Below are 18857 nucleotides of genomic sequence, written 5' to 3' on the forward strand. Positions count from 1 at the left end.
CCCCCATCGCCATTATGGGCAAGCTGGTGCGCCTCGAGATCTACAGTAGCCCGCCCGCCGCGCATTGGCACGCCCCCGCTGACCAACGCAGACTTCAAGTCCTACCGTGGGCGCCACACGCTGCTCTTCGGCGACTCGTACTTCACCTCCATTATCGGCCCCAATGGCTCCGGCAAGTCGAACAGCATGGACGCCATTTCCTTTGTGCTGGGCGTCCGCTCGTCCCAGCTGCGCTCCGACAAGCTGCAGGACATGGTCTACCGCGGTCGCATCATTCGCGAGGCCCGCATCAACGCCGACGGCACTGCCACCGAGGGCGACGCCGCGTCCAACGGCGCCACGCAGGAGAACGGCGACACCCAGTCCAGCACCCAGACCGAGAACCCCCAGAACGCCTGGGTCAAGGCCGTCTACGAGGACGACGCCGAGCAGGAGCACGAGTGGCAGCGCACCATCACCGCTGCCGGCGCGAGCGAGTACCGCATCAACCGCCGCCAGGTCACCGCCAAGGAGTACAACGAGGCCCTCGAGGAGCACAGCATTCTGGTCAAGGCCCGCAACTTCCTCGTCTTCCAGGGCGACGTGGAGAAGATCGCGACCATGGCCTCCGACAAGCTCACCGAGCAGGTCGAGCGCATTTCGGGCTCGCTCGAGCAAAAGGCCGACTACGATAGGCTTAAGGCCGAGTCTGAAGCTGCCACCGAGGACAACGCGAAGCACCTGCACGAGCGCCGTGGTATCAACGGCGAGCTGAAGACATACCAGGAGCAAAAGGCCGAAGCCGACGAGTACGAGCGCAAGCTTGCCGAGCGCGACGAGGCCGTCGTCACCAAGACCTTGTGGAAGCTGTTCCTGTACCGGCAGACCATGGAGCAGGCGCGCGACAAAATCGCCTCGCACCAGGAGGAGCTGAAGGAGCACAAGCGCAGCGTCGAAAAGTACCACACCAAGCACGAGCAGGAAAGGCAGGCCGAAGCCAAGGTCAAGCGCGACGTGAGCAAGACAGACCGCAGCATCAAGGACAAGGAGAAGCAGATCGAGGACACCACCAACGAGCTTGCTCCCATTGAGATGAAGATTCGCCTGCTCAACGACCAGCGCCAGAAGAACGACTCGGTGCTTGCAGACCTTCGAAGGAAGCGTGACACTGGCGCACAGCAGGTCCAGAAGGTCCAGAAGGACTTGGATCTGGTCCAGAGAGCCGAGCAGAAGTGGGAGGACGACTTCAGAGCCGCCTCTCAGCGACAGGGCCGGGAGCTATCGCAGCAGGATCTGCAGGAATACAACCAGCTGCGCGGCGAGGTCGTGAAGCGCACTCACGCAGACCAGATTCAGATTGACCGCCTGAAGCGCGAGGTCGACACAGACCGCGATCACGTGCGGAACCTGCAGCAAAGCGTTGATACCCACGAGAAGGCCGCCGAGAGGCTGAGTGCAGAGGTTGGCCGACTGGAAGAGCGCCAGAAAGAGCAGCGTTCGCAGCTCAAAGAACTCGAGTCGGCACGGAACTCGAAGCAAAAGGAGCTCGATAAACTGCGTTCTGATCGCCGACAGCTGGAATTGACCTACAGAGAGAAGAACCAGATGCTGCAGGAGTCTGCAACACAGCTCAGCATAATCGAGGGTAGCCGACGTGAATCGCGAAAGCAGCAAGAAGCGCGCAAAGCGATTGAGCGACTTCGCGTGAGACTAGGACCTGAGAAGGTGCACGGCCGGTACCGGGATCTGTTCACTGCAAAGCAGGCCAAGTATCGCAAGGCTATGGGTCGAGTATTCGGACCCCAGATGGAGACTGTGATCGTTGATACCGAAGCCACTGCCAAGGAGTGCATTGCCTACCTGAAGCAGGAACGCATCGGCATCATGTCGTTTGACCCGCTCGACTCGATCCAGATCAAGGCTGTCGACTCGCAGCTGAAGGGTATGCACAAGGGCATGCGTCTCGCCATAGACTGCATCAACTACGAGCCCAAGCACGAGCGAGCCATGACTGCTGCATGTGGCAACACCATGGTTTGTGATACCGAAAAGATTGCCAAGGAACTGAGATACGAGCGGCGCGTGCAAGCCAAAGCAGTCACCCTAGACGGACGTGTCATCAGCAAGGGTGGTACCCAGACTGGTGGTGAGCTTGATCGTGATGATGACGGAGGCGAACAGTCTTGGGACGAGAAATCCTACCAGACACTGCGCGACCGTGTCGACTCGCTGCAGAAAGAGCTTGCCAACCTCCCGAAGCTCGAAAGCTCGCGACAACAGGAGCAGGCGATCGAGGCTGAATTGTTAGACCTCACTGATCAAGTCAGGCGTGCACAAGACGAGACCAAAGCTCTCACCCGCAACATCGACAGCCTGAAGAAGGAGCTCACACATCACAAGAGCGAACTGAGGGGTGTACGGCCAAATTTTGAGCAGCAGACACAACGACTGCGCAACAGGGAGGCAGAGCTGCAAGGCTTCCAAGACTCGGTGAATCAAGTCTCCGACAGCGTTTTCGCAGCTTTCTGCCAGAGGCTTGGCTACGCATCGATACGCGACTACGAAGACCAGCAGGGCACAGTGCAGCAAGAGGCTGCGGAGAAGCGTCTCGAATTCACGCGACAACGCAGCAAGCTCTCGTTTTTGCTGAAGCAACTTGAGTCCTCGCTCCAAGGTATCGAGGATCGCCTTTCGGGAGCCGAAGCCGCGATCAAGCGTGTCGACGTAGATCTTGCCGAGCAGCAAGAAAAACAGGAAGAGCTGCAGAACTCGAGAGACGTGCTTCAGGCTGAGCTGGAGGAACTGCAAGAGAAGTATGAGGCTCTGGAAGAGAAGCTGACAGAACGTGCTCTTGCAGTCAGAGAAGCTCGTCGTGCGCTCGACCATCGTAACGAGAAGGTCAAGCATGTGCTGAGGGCTGTGGATAGCGAAGAGGCCAAGATCAAGACGAGTGCGACGAGCCGATACAACACGCTAAAGGAGTGCAGAGTCAACGAGATCAAGATTCCGCTGAAGCCAGACTCGAAGACACTCACCTCGCTGCCCATGACGGACTTGCCGCGTCCAGACGCTGACGCCATGGATGTAGACGAGGATGTCGACAACACACAAATCCAACAACCAGAAATCGACGACTACGGCATCGACGTCGACTTCGATGAGCTCGATGAGGACCTCCAAACCGAGCTCCTGTCGCTTCTCGCCACCGACACCGAGTCCACCGCCCCCTCCACCCTCCACACCTCCCTCGCCACCATTGAATCGCGTCTCGCCGACACCATCACGCGCCTTGACACCGATATCAGCAAAGCAACCCCCAACATGCGCGCAGGCGAGCGCCTCGCCTCAACCACCGCCAGGCTCGCCGCCATCGATGCCTCCTTTGCGCAGACCCGCACGCGCGCCGCTGCCGCCAAACGCGCCTTCGATGCCACAAAACAGCGCCGGCACACACTTTTCATGAAGGCTTTTACACACATCTCTTCCACCATCGGCGCCACCTACAAGGCCCTGACTAAGTCGCCACAGTTTCCTCTCGGCGGCACCGCGTATCTTGACATGGAGGACAGTTCTGAGCCGTACCTGGCTGGACTGAAGTACCACGCGATGCCGCCGCTCAAGCGGTTCCGCGACATGGAGCACCTGTCTGGTGGCGAGAAGACAATCGCGGCGCTCGCGCTGCTGTTTGCTATTCATAGTTACCAACCGAGTCCGTTCTTCGTGCTGGACGAGGTGGATGCGGCGCTGGATAACGTGAATGTCGCGCGCGTGGCGGCATATGTCAGGGAGCACGCGGGGCCTGGGATGCAGTTTGTGGTCATTTCGCTCAAGGCGGGCTTCTTCCAGGAGAGCGAGGCGTTGGTGGGGGTCTTGAGGGATCAGAGCGCGATGAGTAGTCGCTATTTGAGTCTAGATGTAAGTTGTTCGCCGGGTTGCGGGGGTGCTGAGGGTGGCGCTAATGAACGTGTAGTTACGAAAGTATGCTGCGTAAAGGATGGCAGGGACAGATGGGGAAGGAAGAGTGGATGCGGGTGGTCGATAGCAGGGACGGCGTTGCGGCGTGTTGAGACACTGCTGCTAGGGCGCGAGATATGCGTGTATGATACGATGCACTCGAATCAATTTCCCAAAAAGCAAAATGCGATTTTGCTTCTGCTCAAAGGACATGTTATACACGCTGATGCGATATGGTACAGGAAGGTATCACGACACAAGAAACACATCAACTCACAACCCGACTGCGCTGATACTTTTCCTCCTCTTCCTCCAGCTCGCCTGCCTCGTAGTACAGCTCGTCCTCGTCAATGTCCTCATAGCCTACAACGCTCCTGTATAGGCGCTCGCCTAGCCCCTTCTTCTGCGCCATGGCGAGCACCATGACGATGGGGAGGTGCCACACACTGGCCCAGAACAGACTGCGGGCGGTCCCTTTGTGGCCCTGGTGCTTCCAGAAGGCCCAGGCCTTCCAGGCCATCCAGCCGTTGACGACGCTACTGGTGGCGATGTAGCTCATGTCGGTCACGCCGACAAGGCTGAGCCCGATGCACACGGGGAACATGAGCAGGGCATAGCGCAGGGCGACGCGGCCGTTGCGGGCCGGATGGACCCAGGCCAGCATGCGGTAGCCGGCGTTCTTGTACTCCTCGCGGATGCTCCACGACAGGGCATTGAAGTGCGGGAACTGCCAGGCGAACAGCAGCGCGGCACATAGCCAGCCGCCGGCGCTGCCCTCGCCGAACAGCAGCTCCTGCCAGGTGCCGTCGTGGGCATACTGGCTCGCGGCGGCGGTCCAGCCCATCAGCGGCGGCAGGCCGCCGACGACGGCACCGATCCAGGTATTGATGACGCTGAGGCGCTTCAGCGGGGTGTAGACGGCGGCGTAGAGCACAATGTTGGCGGCGCCGAGGCCGGCAGTGGTGGGGTTGACGCCGAAGTAGAGGCCCGCGGAGCCGAGCAGGCCGCAGGCGACGGCAAAGACGGCGGCGGCGCGCGGGGTGACGAGCTTGCGCACGAGCGGGCGGTTGCGGGTGCGGCTCATCTGGGCGTCGTACTTGGGCTCCATGAGCATGTTGAAGGCATTGGCGCTGGCGGAGCAGAGCGCGGTGCCCGTGGTCAGGAAGAGCAGCGTGAGCGCCGACAGGCTCGGCGTGGCGGTTGCGGCGGTGCTGAGCAGCTGCGGCACGGGATACAGGCTGTAGGTGGCGGTGGCGGTCAGGACGACGAGGAAGGAGAGGCGCGGCTTCGAGAGCGAGAGGTACGTGAAGAAGAGGCGCTTGAGCGACGTCTGCGCCGTGGCCAGGTCGGCGAGGCGCGCCGACGCATCCAGCGGGATGGGGTATGCTTCTGCGGCGGGCGCGGCGGGCGCGGCGGCGGCGTCTCTCGCGCGCTTCCGCTGGCGGTGGGGGAGCACGTCGTCGGGGGCCGTGGATGTCGTCGCGGCCGGGGCTGGCGTCTTGCCCGCGGCAATGGCGCTCTGCACGTCGCGCCGCGGCTGCCAGAACGTCTCCTTCAGCAGCGCGTTCTTGCCAAAGAAGTCCCTGCTGAACGCGTTGCGCTTCCGGCCCACGGCCACCGCGCTGGATCGATGGGGGGGCACCGTCGAGAAGGCCTGGCGCAGCGGCCCCGGCGGCCGGCGCAGCGTCCGCCAGCACTGCAGACAGACGGAGGTTGCATCGCGGCCGGCGATTGAGCGTGACAGCCCCGGTCGGAGGCTCATGGCGGCATGTGGAGAGATGCGCAGCGGCGAGGTCATGCCGTACTTTTCCATGCTCCACGCCAAGCCCGGACCGCCGAGGACCACGCATCCAGTGAGCACTGGTCCGTATCAAACACCACCCAGCGAATCAGAACCTGAACAACTATGCTTGTAATTCTAGTAGACCGCATGGGTTATTATACATCTAGGCAGGCTGGGAAAGCGGCCTCCTCTGACCTCCCAAAGCCTGAGATCAATGCAGGCAACCGCCCGGCGCTGAGAAGGATACCGGCACCTCGTCTACTGCCACACTACTCGCTATCATTGGGGTTCGTGTCCGACTCGTACTCAAAGTCCCCGGGGACCGATGCTTCATCGTCGCCCTCTTCCACCAGGTTGTCTGTTGCCGACTCCGGCGAGTCGGCCTCTGCAACCCCTTCAGGCGCCTGTTCACCCGACCCTGTTGCTCCAGGAGCTGGTGCTGGTGCCGCCTTCTTGACCTTCAGCTCGAGCAGCTCTTTGGGCTCTGACGGCGTTGTGTCTGTGAGAAGGATCACTCCCAAGGTGGGCTGCACATGAGTTAGTAGCTGACGCATGGCGTACAATACTGGAAACTGACCTTCTTGACTGGGATGAAGCGCTCTCCAGGGAATGAGATGTGCTTCACCTGCCCCGGCAGAACACGCGACATGTTCTCTAGCTCATATCCAACCTTCTCCTTCTCCGCCTTCTTCTTTGGCGAGTCCGCTGCCACACCCTCCGCCTTCTCGTCATCCTTCTTCTCCTCATCCACTTCCATCTTGTCGTCATCGGCGGGCTTGGGCGTGGTAGGCGTCTGGTCGACGTCCATGCTTTCCCGACGGCGCTGGCGCTCCTTGACCATCCTTCGGCGCTTGTCTTGCGCTGTTGTTGACAGGACAGCAGTCTTGATCTTTTCAGGCGCCTCCTCAGTCTTGACCTCAGTCTCCGGCGGGTATTCGAACATGCTTGGCCGGGTGTTGCTGTGGAACTTGAATGACGGAATCTGCAGGTCCTGGTCCACGCCAATGATCGCGGTCGGTGTGAAGCTGAGCGACAGAAAGTGTGTCAACGGGAACCAGTACCAGTACTGTGTGAAGACGGCCATACCGACAATGGCAGCCATATTAAGGTTACCAGTGGGTGTCTGCAGACCGATTGTGCAGTTGCGGCCTCCAGCATCGATGATGCCGAGGGCAAGCGCACAACCCATCTTGGCCATGGCGTCCTCGTGACGGTCACCGATGATCTTGGTAAGCTGCTTCCTGATGGATACAACCTTGGGGTTCATGGCCTCGTTCTGCTGTACCATGATCATGGCAAGCGAGATCAAAGCACCCTGTCGGACAAAGTCAGTGGAATCCTTCATCATAGGCTCCAACAAGTCGACTGCCTCAGGAAGGCCGGTACCAGCACACGCGATACCCAGAGCCATTGTGGCTCCGTATCGGACGTGGGGGTTGTACGACTCGGAGAGGAGCTCAACCATGCGAGGAACGCTGCCTGGCTTTCTGAACAAGACAAAGCCCAAGCTCATGACCGCCACACGGCGGACATCATCGCTGACATCGCTGACAGCCACGTGGAGTAACCTGCGGACGGCCTTGTTGCTACCTGTGCCACAGTACGCCAGAGCGATGGTCATGATACCTCCGTAGCGCAGGGTCGGGTCTGGATCGTCAAGCAGGCCGTTGATGAGCTCGTCGGCGGCCTCTTGACGAGCGTACATGATGAGCGCCATGCCCATTGCGAGACCACGGACAATCTTCTCGTGCTGTGTGTCGTGTGCGTACTGGATCATGTCCTCGAGAGCCTTGATGCTGCCAGTGCCAAGCATGACAAGACCCATCGAAAGACCCACAGCCTCACCATTGATGGCAGAGTCTGTGTACAGAACGCTCTTGAAGGCATCGAAGATCTCCTCAGATCCTGTTGCCATACCAGCGACACCAACACCGAGAGCGCCACCATGCTGAATGACCTCCTCGGTGGTGTTCTGAAACTGTTTGACAAGATAGTCCAAAACGTTGCTGCCATGGTTGGCGTAAATTAGGCCAAGAGCGTACAAAGAACCACCCTGCTCGTAATGAGAGCCGGAGGAAACGCTGTCCTTTGGCAGGTACGGGTCCAGCAGTTTTTGCCCTTGTGTGATATTGCCGCGGTGGATGACACCAAGAGCTGCAGTCGCCGAGAACTTGGACCAGTTCACCGCCTTGCCTAGCCAGTCCAGGTTTTCGCGGAAGAATGTGTCGTTTGTTGTACCGGCGTTCATGAACGCGTTCGCAAATGTCACGCTGCTGTGGAAGATGGAGCTTCGTGCCTCAAGACTATCGCGGATCTTGTTCAAGACAGACTTGTCTGTGTGGTTGTTCCTGTACAAGAACTCGAGGTTCAGCTCGATGCTCTTGGTTCCGCGCAAGATGTGGCGGACGGAGTTGAATGCCTTGTTCTCTGCGCTGCCAGACTTGGCAGTGTCCGCAACGTTGCTGGTATCCGCACCTGCGAGCAGGGAATCAGACTCCTTTGCCTCAGGTGCATCGCCGCTCGCGAGCTTTGACTCGTCGTCCTCCTCGTCCGACTCGGGCAGATCCGCCATGACCTTTGCAAGGAACTCTTGAGTGCCGTTCTCGTACAGGTCGAAGGAAATTTGGTAAGCAGTTGCAAGAGACTTGTCGTCGCCTTGCTCCACCAACTGTCGGATAAGCTTCGAAGCTAGCGAGTGCTGGTCGAGATAGGTGACGCACTTGGCGATGGAGAAGTAGTCGGGGTTGGGGATCTCGTTGTCGTTGAGTAGGTCGAGAATGAGACGGAGAATCTATGACAAGTTAGCTGAGTGCCGCAATCATGTCGTGATGGAACTTGAACATACCTCGTTCCTCAGTCCACGCTCCTGCACGACGTTCATGCAGATGTCGAGAACGTAGTCCATGAGCTCCTCGCTCTGAGTCGGGGCGTCTGCCGCAGGCTTCTTGCCTGCTGTCTTTTTCTCGTCCTGACTTGCGCGGAGGATCGACTGACGCAGAACATCCAGATTCCGTGCCTCGATCGCAATGCCCACAACCTGCTTGTAGTTGGCAGTCTCGTAACAGCTCTCGAATATGCGTCGTATCGTCGTCTGCAGGTTCTTCTGGACGTTCCTCTGCAGGATCATGGGCGAGGGGTGCGAGCCAGCGACGCCGGCATTGCCACCGCCTGGGGTTGTGGGGTCGAACGCGTTCGAGTCCTCGCGGGAAAGCAGCGACTTGGAGGGCAGGGCGGACTGCGAGAAGGGTGTGATTGGCGACGTCAGGCTGGCCGCGGCGCTGGCAGCACCTGTCGAGGCTCCGAACGATGTGCTGAGCTGGGGCGGGGCCTGGTTTGCCTTGCTGACCGGGATCGGGGGGTTGTGCAGGGCGGACATGGCGATGTATGTGTCGATGCATTTTGCTGTGCGTGCGAGTTAGCCCGTTGGTCGTCTGTGGCGCACCGAGTGCGCTGTGCGGGTGCGAGCTGCAGGCGGTCGCGCTGAGCGCGGTCCCGAGCTGTTGAGCTGCTTACCCAGTATTGTCTCTTCGAACTCGCCGGCCTTGTGGATGTCAAGGAGCTTGCCGGCACCCAGCGCAAAGACCATGCTCTCGTTGTACTCCTGCAGCTGGTAGTAGACCTTTGCAGCAACCAGCGCGGCGAGCTCGCGTTCCGGGAACGACTCGTCTTCGTAGAGCGCCTCACTGTGACGCACATGTTAGCAGCCGCTCGTGCAGGAGATGCCGGGGGCAGCAGGGGGGGATGGGGACGCGTACATCTGGCTGACCGAGCCCGCGACCTCGGGCCACAGCAGGTCGATCTGGTCATTCAACTGGTGCAGGGCGAACGACCGCAGAGCTGGGTCTGGCTCCGACAGGAACCCGACAACGCCGGCAGCTGAAGTGAGGCCGACCATGGTGACAGACGCAGACGGATGGCGGTCGTGATGCAGCGGCTGGGATCGTGCCCGCGGTGGTGGTGCGGTGGTGGCTGCGGAACCAAGTGGAAGGCGATGGAGCTGGTGGCGGCGTCTGCGAGCCTGCGGCGATGGACAGCGACGGGGCGGGGTGCGGTGCGGCGCGGACGGGGTCGTGTGCGGCGCAGAGAAGGAAGGACAGCAAAGGGAAGTGGCGTGGGTGATGGGTTGGCGTGAGCCGTCGCCGCGTTGTATGCACCGTCGACGGATGCGCGAAGCTCGGACAGAGGCAAACGAGGCGCCGATGACCTAATCCCCTTCTCACATGCACCTTGCACATTGCACGCGATAAGCCACGGCTGTCCAGCAAAGTGACACAGGCCCTTGTCGCATGTACGACGCCTCTGTGACTTCGCCGTCTGCATGTCTGTATCCATTGTGGCCTCGTCGTCGCCTCTGCAGCTCTGCAGCTGTGCAGCACTTGGCTTGGCACTCGTTATGTACTGCCACTCCAGGGCTACAGACATAGCTGCTGGCCAGCTGAGCTCCACGTTTCACGTTTCACGTTCCACAGCACAAAGCAGACGGGAGGCGAGCACAGCTGAGGTGTAGACTGCGGCTGAATGCTGCAATCAAAATGGGTATCATGTTCAACGCGTCGACTCCGCCCTTTCGCTATAGTAGTACATCATGTCCGTCGCTGTCATGTCGGGCCCTGCGGAGTAATCTCTCGCGACAGCACGCGGAGATTGTTGAGCATGCCGTTGATCAGAGACTCAAAGCCGCTCCCCTCCCTCCTGCGCACCTTATCGGCTTCACTCATCAGCACCTGCGAGTCGAGTTCCAGCTCGAGCTCGTGGTTCTTGGCCGGCCCTTGCACAACCTGTGTCAGATCGATCTGATATGCACCAAGCCACGAGTATGACATGCGGTCCTTCTGGCGCTGCATGTCCCGCAGCGTCTTTCCTTTCTCGATACTTGGTTCCAGTTCCTCGACAGCTCCGGGGTAGTTGATTTCGAGATTGATGCCAATACGGTAGTCCCACTCGGTCTGGGGGGAGCTGATTTCGAGGTTGGCAATGCGGAGCTTGATCATCTTGCGGATGACATGGCCCGTCTTTGCATCGACCGACACGCGGACCCTCTCCGCCTTGCCTGATTGCGCAATCATTACTCGCACCGTGGGAGGCAGTTTGTCGAACCCTGTCTGTCCCAGATCGTAGAACTGATCAATCTCTTTGGTGTGGTGGTACTTGACCTCCGGGCGCTGATTTCCAGAGGCAGGCACCGAGCTCTGAACCTGCCCATTCAGATACTTGTTCATGCGCTTGTGCTGCTCCATTGTCATGGTGCTCTCAAACTTGATGTCCAGGACGTCCGTCTTGCGGACCACGCATTCCGTGTCGTGAACGCCGCGCAGGCGTTCCCCAGCAGACCCGCGGTGCTTGTCGATTATCTGGCCCCAGCGCGCCTCCACTTCGAGCTGTGTATGTGGGGACTCCTGAATCGCCTTGCGCACGAGATCGTTGTTGACGGCCGTGGTCCAGATGAAGTCGCACACCTTGCGCGTGACGTCGTCGTAGACCTGCGCGTCGTCCGAGACAGGCCTCTCGTACCCGCTGAGCTCGTGAGCACTGTTCGCTGCGGCAGCGGCGCCTGCGGGCGGTGGCCCGGGGCGATGCGCGGGAGCCTGGCGTTGCGCCGGAGGCTGTACAGGCGGCGGAGGTGGTCGAGCCTGCTGGCGCTGTTGCTCCTGCAACCGCTGGAGTTCCTCTGAAAGCTCCTCCTTCTCTCGGTACGCCCATATCGGCTTGGGCTCGTGTCGCTTGCGCTTCAGTGCCATGGCTCTCGGCGTGGGCGTAGCCATCTTCGACGATGCGGAGACGGGACTCGGCTGCGTGATGGCGTGTGCAATGGAGCTGGAGCGGCGCGGTAGCACCAGCCCCTCGTCTTGGTTCACGATTGCGGATAAATCCATGGTTGGTGGTGGGAGAGTGTTACGATCCATGGCCGTGTCTGGCTGATTGGAGGCACGACGCTAAGGCCTCTTAGTCACCCACGATTAGGACCCTGGTGTGAATAGTCTGCTTGAGGAGTCGTTCGCTTAGAGGACTTTGGACATGATAGGATCAGGTCGGTTACGGTATTGTAACTGAAGTTTGCTTGCATATACTAGCGCGTGCACCGAGCATCACACCACGCCAAACCGCAATTACTCCGACGAGTCATGAAAGGTATCTCTTGTTCATTGCAGCGTCATCTCTAATCTCATTATGGACACGGCTCTTTACATTAAAGCCGACTGTGTCGTCTCCTCAAGCCGACTGTGTCGTTTGCTCTAAGCCTCGTGCTCTAAGCCTCGTGCTCTAAGCCTCGTGCTCTAAGCCTCCTGGTCCAGACCAAGATCCTCCGTCGCTGGGACGATGCGGAGAGTGTTGGTGTGGCCCATGCCTCCCCTCCAGCCCTGCACACAGATAACGGGGTCGCCCTTGCTCAGAACACCGAGCTTGATGGCGTTCATGATACCCCACGTCAGACGACGGTCGACATCCTCCTGCCATGGGGAGGTCTTGAAGTCAGGCTTCTCCTCGGGGAAGAAGAAGGGGTACACGCCACGGTACAGGTGAGAGTACTGTCTCAATTAGCAAAGTTCATGCGATAGCGGATAGTGAAACTTACCCTGCAGGCTGTGGCGTTGCGGGAAACCATGATGATGGGGCAGACGGGGCGGTACTTGGAGACCAGGCGAGCGGTGGTACCGCTTGTTGTCAGGACGAGGATAGCACCTGCATTCTGCTCGAGGGAGGCGCTGACAGCTGCCATGGCGCAGGTCTCGGTGGTAGGGCAGGGAATAGGAGCAAGCTTCCTCAGCTCGTCAAAAGCGTTGACGTATGGGATGGCGACCTCGGCGAGCAGGCAGGTCTCGTGCATCATGGTAACAGCCTCGACGGGGTAATCGCCCTTGGCGGTCTCTCCAGACAACATGACGCAGTCGGAGCCGTCAAGAACGGCGTTGCCGACATCGCTGACCTCGGCACGAGTAGGACGAGGGTTGTATGTCATGGACTCGAGCATCTGTGTGGCGGTGATGACGGGCTTTCCTGCGATGTTGCACTTGGTAATCATCATCTTCTGGGCAATGAAGACCTGGCTGGGAGGGATCTCGATACCAAGATCACCACGGGCAACCATGACACCGTCAGTCTCCTTAAGAATCTCGTCAAAGTTGTTGACTCCCTGCTGGTTCTCGACCTTGGCAATGATCTGGATGTCCTTGCCCTCCTCGCCGAGGACCTCACGGATGGCGGCGATGTCGCTGCCGCGGCGGATGAACGAGGCAAAGACCATGTCGACGCCGTTCTTGACACCGAACTTGAGATCAGCCTTGTCCTTCTCGGACAGAGGAGGCAGGTCAATGTCAGTCTTGGGCAGGTTGACGCCCTTCTTGGAGGAGATCCTGCCGTTGTTGACGCACTTGCACTTGAGGGTCTGCTCGTCGACAACCTCGAGGACCTCGAACGACAGAACACCGTCGTCGACGTAGATTGTGCGGCCAACCTCGATGACCTTGGTGATGTTCTTGTAGTCGACATACATGTTCTTGTCGTCGGAGGCGGTGGCGTACTGGTCATCGGTGGTGATGTTCAGGATGGTGCCGGCCTTGATGGGGATGTCGGCATCGCCAACAGTGTTACCTGTGCGGATCTCAGGGCCCTTGGTGTCGAGCGCAATGGCAAGCGGGCGGCCGGCCTGTGTGCGCTCGGCCTCGCGCGCGTTGTCGATGACCGACTGGTGGTACTCGTACGAGCCGTGGGAGAAGTTCATGCGGACCACGTTCAGGCCCACCTTGCGCAGGGCGTTGATCTTCTCGGCCGAGTTGGTCTTGGGGCCGATGGTGCCGATGATGGAGGTGCGGCGGTACTGCTTGGCGGGGTGGTACTCGGTGTTGAGCTGGCTGAGCCATTCGATGCGAGTCCTGCCAGCGTTGAGGTGGTCCAAACTGCAGCGTGTTAGCCGGCACCGCTGATAAGGGCGGGACGGGGGACGGGGCCGTCGGGCAGGGCTGGCGGCTCAGGGCTTCTCGTAGAAGACTTCTTGCAGAAGACTACCTTGAATTGCGCCGCAGCCAGGCTCCTCGGGGGCCCGCGTCGTCGTGCACGTACGCGTTCGCCATTGCTGCGGTATGTGGGGGTGGTGGTGCGGAGATGGGGCGGAGAAGAGCTGTGCAGGAAGGGCTGCGGTCTGGAGACTGCAATTGCTCGCGGGCGGCGTGAGAGAGAAGAGGGAGGGAGGATGCAGGCGGGCAGTGTGTTGCTGGAGGAATGCACCACGGCCGGTTTTGATCTCTCTGCAAAAAGCCGTTGGCGCGGGCGTGTTGAGCTTGGAGGGGTACGCTAGTGAATAAAGCTAGAAGTAGAAGGGCTGCGTGGGGCAGGTGTTGAGAGCTCGACGGCCGTGACCGGTGTGGATGACGGGCAGCGTGGGCGAAGACAGACTAGGGCTCTTATAAGCTGCAGAGGGCGTGAACAGCGTGGACAGCTTGAACAGCGTGAATAGAGGGCTGGCGATGCGCCGGGCTGCAGCTTATAAGGTTATAAGGGCAGCTGCCGCCGCCGCGTGCAGCTGGCACTGGCGCCGTGAGACGCTCGCACGTAACGCCCAAGCATGCCGCCCAGATAAGCCCCGTGTTTTTCATTTTCCTGGCCGTAGAAACTTTCTGCCTCGCCCTGGTGCGTGGTGCGCGGCCGGATGCTGAGGAGCTCCACCACCGGCGTCGAGTCTTGGTCGTTTCATGGGGGTCCAAGGCTACGGCGTGGGAACGAGAACCGCCAGAGCACGCAGCGAGGCCCGGCCATTTATATGGACCACGCGCCTGAAGGCTTCGTTCCTACATGACCCGAGCTGCTGCTCCGCATCGCCGTGCCTGATGCTGCTTCCGAGGATGTGCTCGGGCAGACGCGCACATGCGTGCGAGCAGCGCGCCGTGGCCGCGAGCCTGTGTCGCAGCGTTGCAGTGGCCGCACGCTCGCAGCGGGGGCTGTGGCATGGACCGACACATGCAGGTGGGAAGAGCCGACCGTGTCGCGCCGAGGGCACACCTTGAAGCCGTCGCGCCTGCCCGCGACGTTTCAACGGGCTCCACTGCCTGGTGCCACTGGTGCTGCCAGCACAGAGCCGCGCTTCACATGCCTGCACGCTGCGCGAGCCTCTGCCACCAGCCACAGCGCCCGCTCGTGCCGTGCACCACATCAACACCACCCACCACCCTCCGCCTCGCACCCACACGTGAAGACCTCCACCTCTCCCAGTCCGCCCAGTCGCCCTGTCCACCCTGTCCACACACACCCGCCCTCCGCCAACATGGTTGTACGTCGGCCCCACGACTCGCAAGCTCCCCTACTGATACATTCCAGCTCGGCAAGGTTGCGCACTACGCCTTCGACGCCGTACTAGGTTCGTCCAAACATTCAACAAGTCTGTAACTCTTGGCCAACCCTCAACCCTCGCAGTCTCCGCCTTTCTCGCCGGCGTGCGCCGCTCCACTGGCCTCACGTACGTTGCCTCCTCCACGCTGCACACCCTCAACGCCCTTGCCACCCCTCGTGCGCCGACCTCCCCACCGCCGCAGATCCATGCCCAACCCCCGCCGCACGACCACAGCTAACCGGCTGACGCTAGTCCCAGTGTAAAGCCCGACCAGTTCAGCGACACCCCGAGCGTGCAGAAGTGGCTGGACAACTATCTGTGGGTCGGCGAGACTGTCATGGACCAGAGCGTTGCCTTCTTCGCCGCTTCGTCGTACTTTGAGCGCAAGCGATGAGGTCCTCGTGTCGAGGAAAAGAGAGCGCCAAGGAGAGATGGTAGTGCTGCGCAAAGAGACTGTACTGCTGCGTAAAGAGACTGTACTGCTGCGTGGGGACATGACGGATTGGAGCAGCCTTCCTGGCGAGATGGCCGGCGTGTAGAACTGGCGTGAGCTGCCTGGGAAGAAAGGAACCGCCTTATAGGCCAGGGACTCTATGGTGCGGCGTTTGGGTATTGCTATGGTTATAGCTATGATTGTGTACATGCAATAGTGTCAGCTTTACGCAGGCCTTGGTCCCTTTATCATGTGTCTCGCACGCTCGATGCAATGGAATATACTCATATACTATGTATGCTAGGGTATCGCTCGCTATGCTACAACATGCCTATGCTGGAGGTGTTGCAGAAAACCCGCCTACCTCCGCTTGAGTCTGAACCCAGTCTCCTCATCATCACTGTCGTCATCTCTACTTACGACCCTGCTTCGCTTCGCAGCCGGCGGCCCGCTTGCCGCACTGCCAGCTCTCTTTCTGCCCGCAGGCTCAGACGCCTGTGTCTCGACAACGCGCTGCGTCCTGCCACTACTCTTCTGCGTCCGGACCTCGATGACCTCCTCATCATCCGGCCCACTATCTTCCACGTCGATGACTTCACGTGTCGATTGCGTCTGGCGTTGTGACTGCGCCCTACTCTTCCGCCCCCTGAAGCCCGTCTCCGGCTCTGACTCGGACTCGTTCACTGCATCCCTGCGCTGTCTCCTCGCCAGGCCGATGGGGCGCGGCTCGATGACGTCAAGGAAGAATGCTGAGTCGCTGAAGCCTTGCTGCGGAGGTGCTGCTTCGAGCGGGACAATGACTTTGTGTGAAACGAGGCCCTTTTCTGCGCCGCGCCGGCGAAACTTTTTGAAGTTCTTGCGCCCATTCCAGGCCGGATTCCATCTATCGCTCCTTGCTTGGGCGCGAGCTTCAGCTGGTGTGCGCAGATTATCGCCATTGCGTTGCGCGCGGGGCAGGACTTCGATTTCTTCAATCACAGCGAGGTTCTTCATCGCTTCGATATCAATACCTTCTAGTTGCTCCCGCAGACTCTCTTCGTCAGCCTGGCGCCGTTTCTCCTCCTCTTGCATGCGGAGCCGCGTATGCTCGCGGACATTGATGTCTTTGTCTGCCTTCTGTCTGACCCGTTGTAGATTCTCAAGAGCTTCTACACCGCGCTTTCTTGGCTGAGTGACCGGTGTGCTGGTTTCAGGCTCGACGGACGCTGAAGGCGCGCGTGTGGCTGCTCGACGGCGCTTGATCTCTGCTGCAGCAGGAAACAGACTATCCATCTGCTCCTCTTTTTCAACAGTTTCGTGTGGGGGTGACGGCGGTGCGAACCGACCTTGTGTGCGGTTCTGGGTCTGAGTCTGAGTTGTAGGGGTGGTGGCAGTCCCTGACGCCTGTGTCGCCATTCGGGCAGATTGTGGCAGTGATTGTTTGACATCCTCCATCTGGGTGTCTTCAATCTTGCGAACTTTTGGCGGCGGCTCGTAGTCGTCGAAACCGGTAAACCGACTTGTAGTCTTCGGACGATGTATGCGTTTGCGCGGATTCGACTTGAGGGGCTCGTTGGTGGGGAGAGAGGTTTCAGATGCTTCGGGAAGAGCGTTAACTGCTGATGTATACTGAAAAGACTGTCGAGTCGCTGCTTGTGGTGCGCCTGGTGCAACTTCAGGAACGTTGTCTGGCGACTGTTGTAGTGTAGCTCTGTCCTTGGTGATGACGATATCGAGAAACTCATTTTGGAAGATTGAACGCTGATTTAGTGCTCTGTCGACGCCGTTCAAGAAATTTGCAGCCCATTCCTCCGAGCTGTCTGCTGCAATTGGCAGGCGGACCGTAATCACAGGAAGCTTGTCGTTGTTTGCGCGACTACCTTTCTTCTTACCGGCTACGCTTCGGACGTAATCGACATACTGTTGAACAGATGTTTCGCCATGCTTCAGATCGTAGAGCAACGCTTTCCCACCACCACCAGCAATGGGATCTTGCAAGCTACTGTGCTGCTTCTCGTCCAGGAAGACGAATGTGAGATTGGAGAAAACTTCTGATCGCGAGACATCAGGCCTGAGCATCTCCTGTGGCCGCGGAACAGGTTCCGTAGCTGTTGGCGGAGTGTACTCTTCCTCTTTTGGCCACTGGTCGTCGTACGATTCTTCTAGCGGCGAAGGTACATAGCCAAATTCGCTGTCTTGCGTGGAAGTGGCTCGTTCAATTACAGCTTCAAGAAATTCTTCCGTCACGATGTGCTTGCCAGCCACGAGCCCTGAAAGCACGCGAGGCAGGTTGCGCTTCTGGGACACAACGTGGGTCGTCTTCCCAAAGATAAAGTCTGTTGTGGTCTTGAAGTCGAGTGCATGCAGCCTCGCGCTACGGGCCTTTGATTCCTTGCTCTCTTTTGAGGCGTATGTGAAAACGAGCGGCTTCCAGGTGACCTTGAACGGCTCATAGCTCTGGGCCAGTCGAATCTCGTGCTGGGTGCCGTCCAGTATGACTCTTGCGTACTCCATCGACCCGTCATCATTTTTCCTGCTCTTCAAGTTCTGCCGCCCATCGATGACGGTGCCCTGCCTGCAACTGAGATCTGTAATCTCAACCTGCGATCGAGTGTGCAGCTTGGTGCCGACGTCTGGAGCCACGTCAAGGACTTTGATAATAACGTGCTGTCGCGAGACAGCCTTGTTATCGATCTTCCAGGTCTTTCCTTCTCCGCTGGCCTTTGTGCGACCAAAGAGCTGCTGCGTTCCGGGTCGCAGCCAGATACGCTTGCCGCCAAAGAGCGACTCATGCTCCAGGAACCACATGACAGCGGCGAGTGTATGCGACCGTTATCGCATTACGGTCGAGACGAATCGTTCAGGGGATGAAAGTGAGCATTCTCCCGCGCGCGTGCTGCGGCGTTTGCAGGCTGCGATGTGTGAGTGGGGCAGCACGTCGGACCACAGGCAGTCGCCAGCAGTCGCGCTTCTGCACGCGCAGTCACCTGAGCCGCTAGCTCACTACTCTTGTACAGTATGACAGGGGTAAGTAGTCAATGTGTTACAAGACTTCGCAGCAGCTAGCTGTCAACAAAATATAACCTATAGATGTATACAAAGTATTTTAGCTTTAGTGTTAGCACTTTATTGTTTAGTCTAGTGTGCTTTACTATTACTTGTGCAGAGGTGCTGCTAGAAGAAGAATATTGAAGGATCTACATTGATTACTTACCCCTGCTATACTGTAAGCCGCGAGTATCACCCCTGTACTCCACCCAAACTCCATCACTCCAGAGATTTCTGAACAGGTGTGGACAGTCTCGAGTCACCAGATCCAACTTTGTAAACTTCGATCTTGGACAACGTGTCAGAATGCAAATCCTCTAAACCGCACGAGTAGCTAGAGACTGGACTTCGGCAGCGTC

General features: G+C 59.1%; 7 protein-coding genes across 7 annotated transcripts; 2 read left to right on the top strand and 5 right to left on the bottom strand.

Annotated features, from left to right (window-relative positions):
- Window positions 1-14: 14 nt before the first annotated feature.
- On the top strand, window positions 15-3970 carry C7974DRAFT_435832 (RecF/RecN/SMC; the record flags this gene model as incomplete). The annotated part of the gene is made up of 13 exons (XM_046145090.1): window positions 15-45; window positions 92-213; window positions 244-408; window positions 448-498; window positions 532-627; window positions 661-930; window positions 961-993; window positions 1027-1116; window positions 1159-1305; window positions 1336-1377; window positions 1417-1440; window positions 1474-3894; window positions 3950-3970. The coding sequence occupies 13 exons, from the start codon at window positions 15-17 to the stop codon at window positions 3968-3970; spliced, it is 3513 nt and encodes a 1170-aa protein (XP_045994965.1).
- Window positions 3872-5369, bottom strand: C7974DRAFT_399838 (UbiA prenyltransferase family-domain-containing protein; the record flags this gene model as incomplete). Its single annotated transcript, XM_046142448.1, has 1 exon — window positions 3872-5369. A coding segment is annotated over exon 1 (841 nt), but the record flags the coding sequence as incomplete, so codon positions are not given.
- A 462-nt stretch (window positions 5370-5831) lies between these two features.
- Window positions 5832-9871, bottom strand: C7974DRAFT_340900 (armadillo-type protein). Its single transcript, XM_046139267.1, has 5 exons — window positions 9472-9871; window positions 9230-9399; window positions 8562-9118; window positions 6294-8507; window positions 5832-6243 (listed from the first exon to the last, which is right to left on the bottom strand). The coding sequence occupies exons 1-5, from the start codon at window positions 9609-9611 to the stop codon at window positions 5986-5988; spliced, it is 3339 nt and encodes a 1112-aa protein (XP_045994967.1). The 5' UTR covers window positions 9612-9871; the 3' UTR covers window positions 5832-5985.
- A 284-nt stretch (window positions 9872-10155) lies between these two features.
- On the bottom strand, window positions 10156-11969 carry C7974DRAFT_399843 (CYTH-like domain-containing protein). Its single transcript, XM_046142449.1, has one exon. The coding sequence runs from the start codon at window positions 11617-11619 to the stop codon at window positions 10315-10317; it is 1305 nt and encodes a 434-aa protein (XP_045994968.1). The 5' UTR covers window positions 11620-11969; the 3' UTR covers window positions 10156-10314.
- Window positions 11970-11991: 22 nt separating this feature from the next.
- C7974DRAFT_415700 (pyruvate kinase) lies at window positions 11992-13785 on the bottom strand (the record flags this gene model as incomplete). Its single annotated transcript, XM_046143921.1, has 3 exons — window positions 11992-12243; window positions 12291-13611; window positions 13775-13785. The coding sequence occupies 3 exons, from the start codon at window positions 13783-13785 to the stop codon at window positions 11992-11994; spliced, it is 1584 nt and encodes a 527-aa protein (XP_045994969.1).
- An 884-nt stretch (window positions 13786-14669) lies between these two features.
- C7974DRAFT_399851 (uncharacterized protein) lies at window positions 14670-15760 on the top strand. The gene is made up of 4 exons (XM_046142450.1): window positions 14670-14978; window positions 15026-15065; window positions 15122-15164; window positions 15291-15760. The coding sequence occupies exons 1-4, from the start codon at window positions 14973-14975 to the stop codon at window positions 15430-15432; spliced, it is 231 nt and encodes a 76-aa protein (XP_045994970.1). The 5' UTR covers window positions 14670-14972; the 3' UTR covers window positions 15433-15760.
- C7974DRAFT_399855 (DNA damage response protein RcaA) lies at window positions 15761-18366 on the bottom strand. Its single transcript, XM_046142451.1, has one exon. The coding sequence runs from the start codon at window positions 18256-18258 to the stop codon at window positions 15832-15834; it is 2427 nt and encodes an 808-aa protein (XP_045994971.1). The 5' UTR covers window positions 18259-18366; the 3' UTR covers window positions 15761-15831.
- Window positions 18367-18857: the final 491 nt, after the last annotated feature.

The sequence above is a fragment of the Boeremia exigua genome (genome assembly GCF_020726555.1).
Source record: "Boeremia exigua strain MPI-SDFR-AT-0100 chromosome Unknown C7974scaffold_9, whole genome shotgun sequence".
Classification (NCBI taxonomy): Eukaryota; Fungi; Ascomycota; class Dothideomycetes; order Pleosporales; family Didymellaceae; genus Boeremia; species Boeremia exigua.

Coding starts and splice junctions, on each gene's coding strand:
- C7974DRAFT_340900 (XM_046139267.1), bottom strand. CDS start 9,611: ATGGTCGGCCTCACTTCAGCTGCCGGCGTTGTCGGGTTCCTGTCGGAG. Junction 9,119..9,229: donor GTTCGAAGAGACAATACTGG/GTAAGCAGCTCA, acceptor TCGCACGCACAG/CAAAATGCATCGACACATAC. Junction 8,508..8,561: donor AGCGTGGACTGAGGAACGAG/GTATGTTCAAGT, acceptor AACTTGTCATAG/ATTCTCCGTCTCATTCTCGA.
- C7974DRAFT_399843 (XM_046142449.1), bottom strand. CDS start 11,619: ATGGATCGTAACACTCTCCCACCACCAACCATGGATTTATCCGCAATC.
- C7974DRAFT_399851 (XM_046142450.1), top strand. Junction 15,066..15,121: donor CGCCTTCGACGCCGTACTAG/GTTCGTCCAAAC, acceptor CAACCCTCGCAG/TCTCCGCCTTTCTCGCCGGC. Junction 15,165..15,290: donor CGCCGCTCCACTGGCCTCAC/GTACGTTGCCTC, acceptor GGCTGACGCTAG/TCCCAGTGTAAAGCCCGACC.
- C7974DRAFT_399855 (XM_046142451.1), bottom strand. CDS start 18,258: ATGTGGTTCCTGGAGCATGAGTCGCTCTTTGGCGGCAAGCGTATCTGG.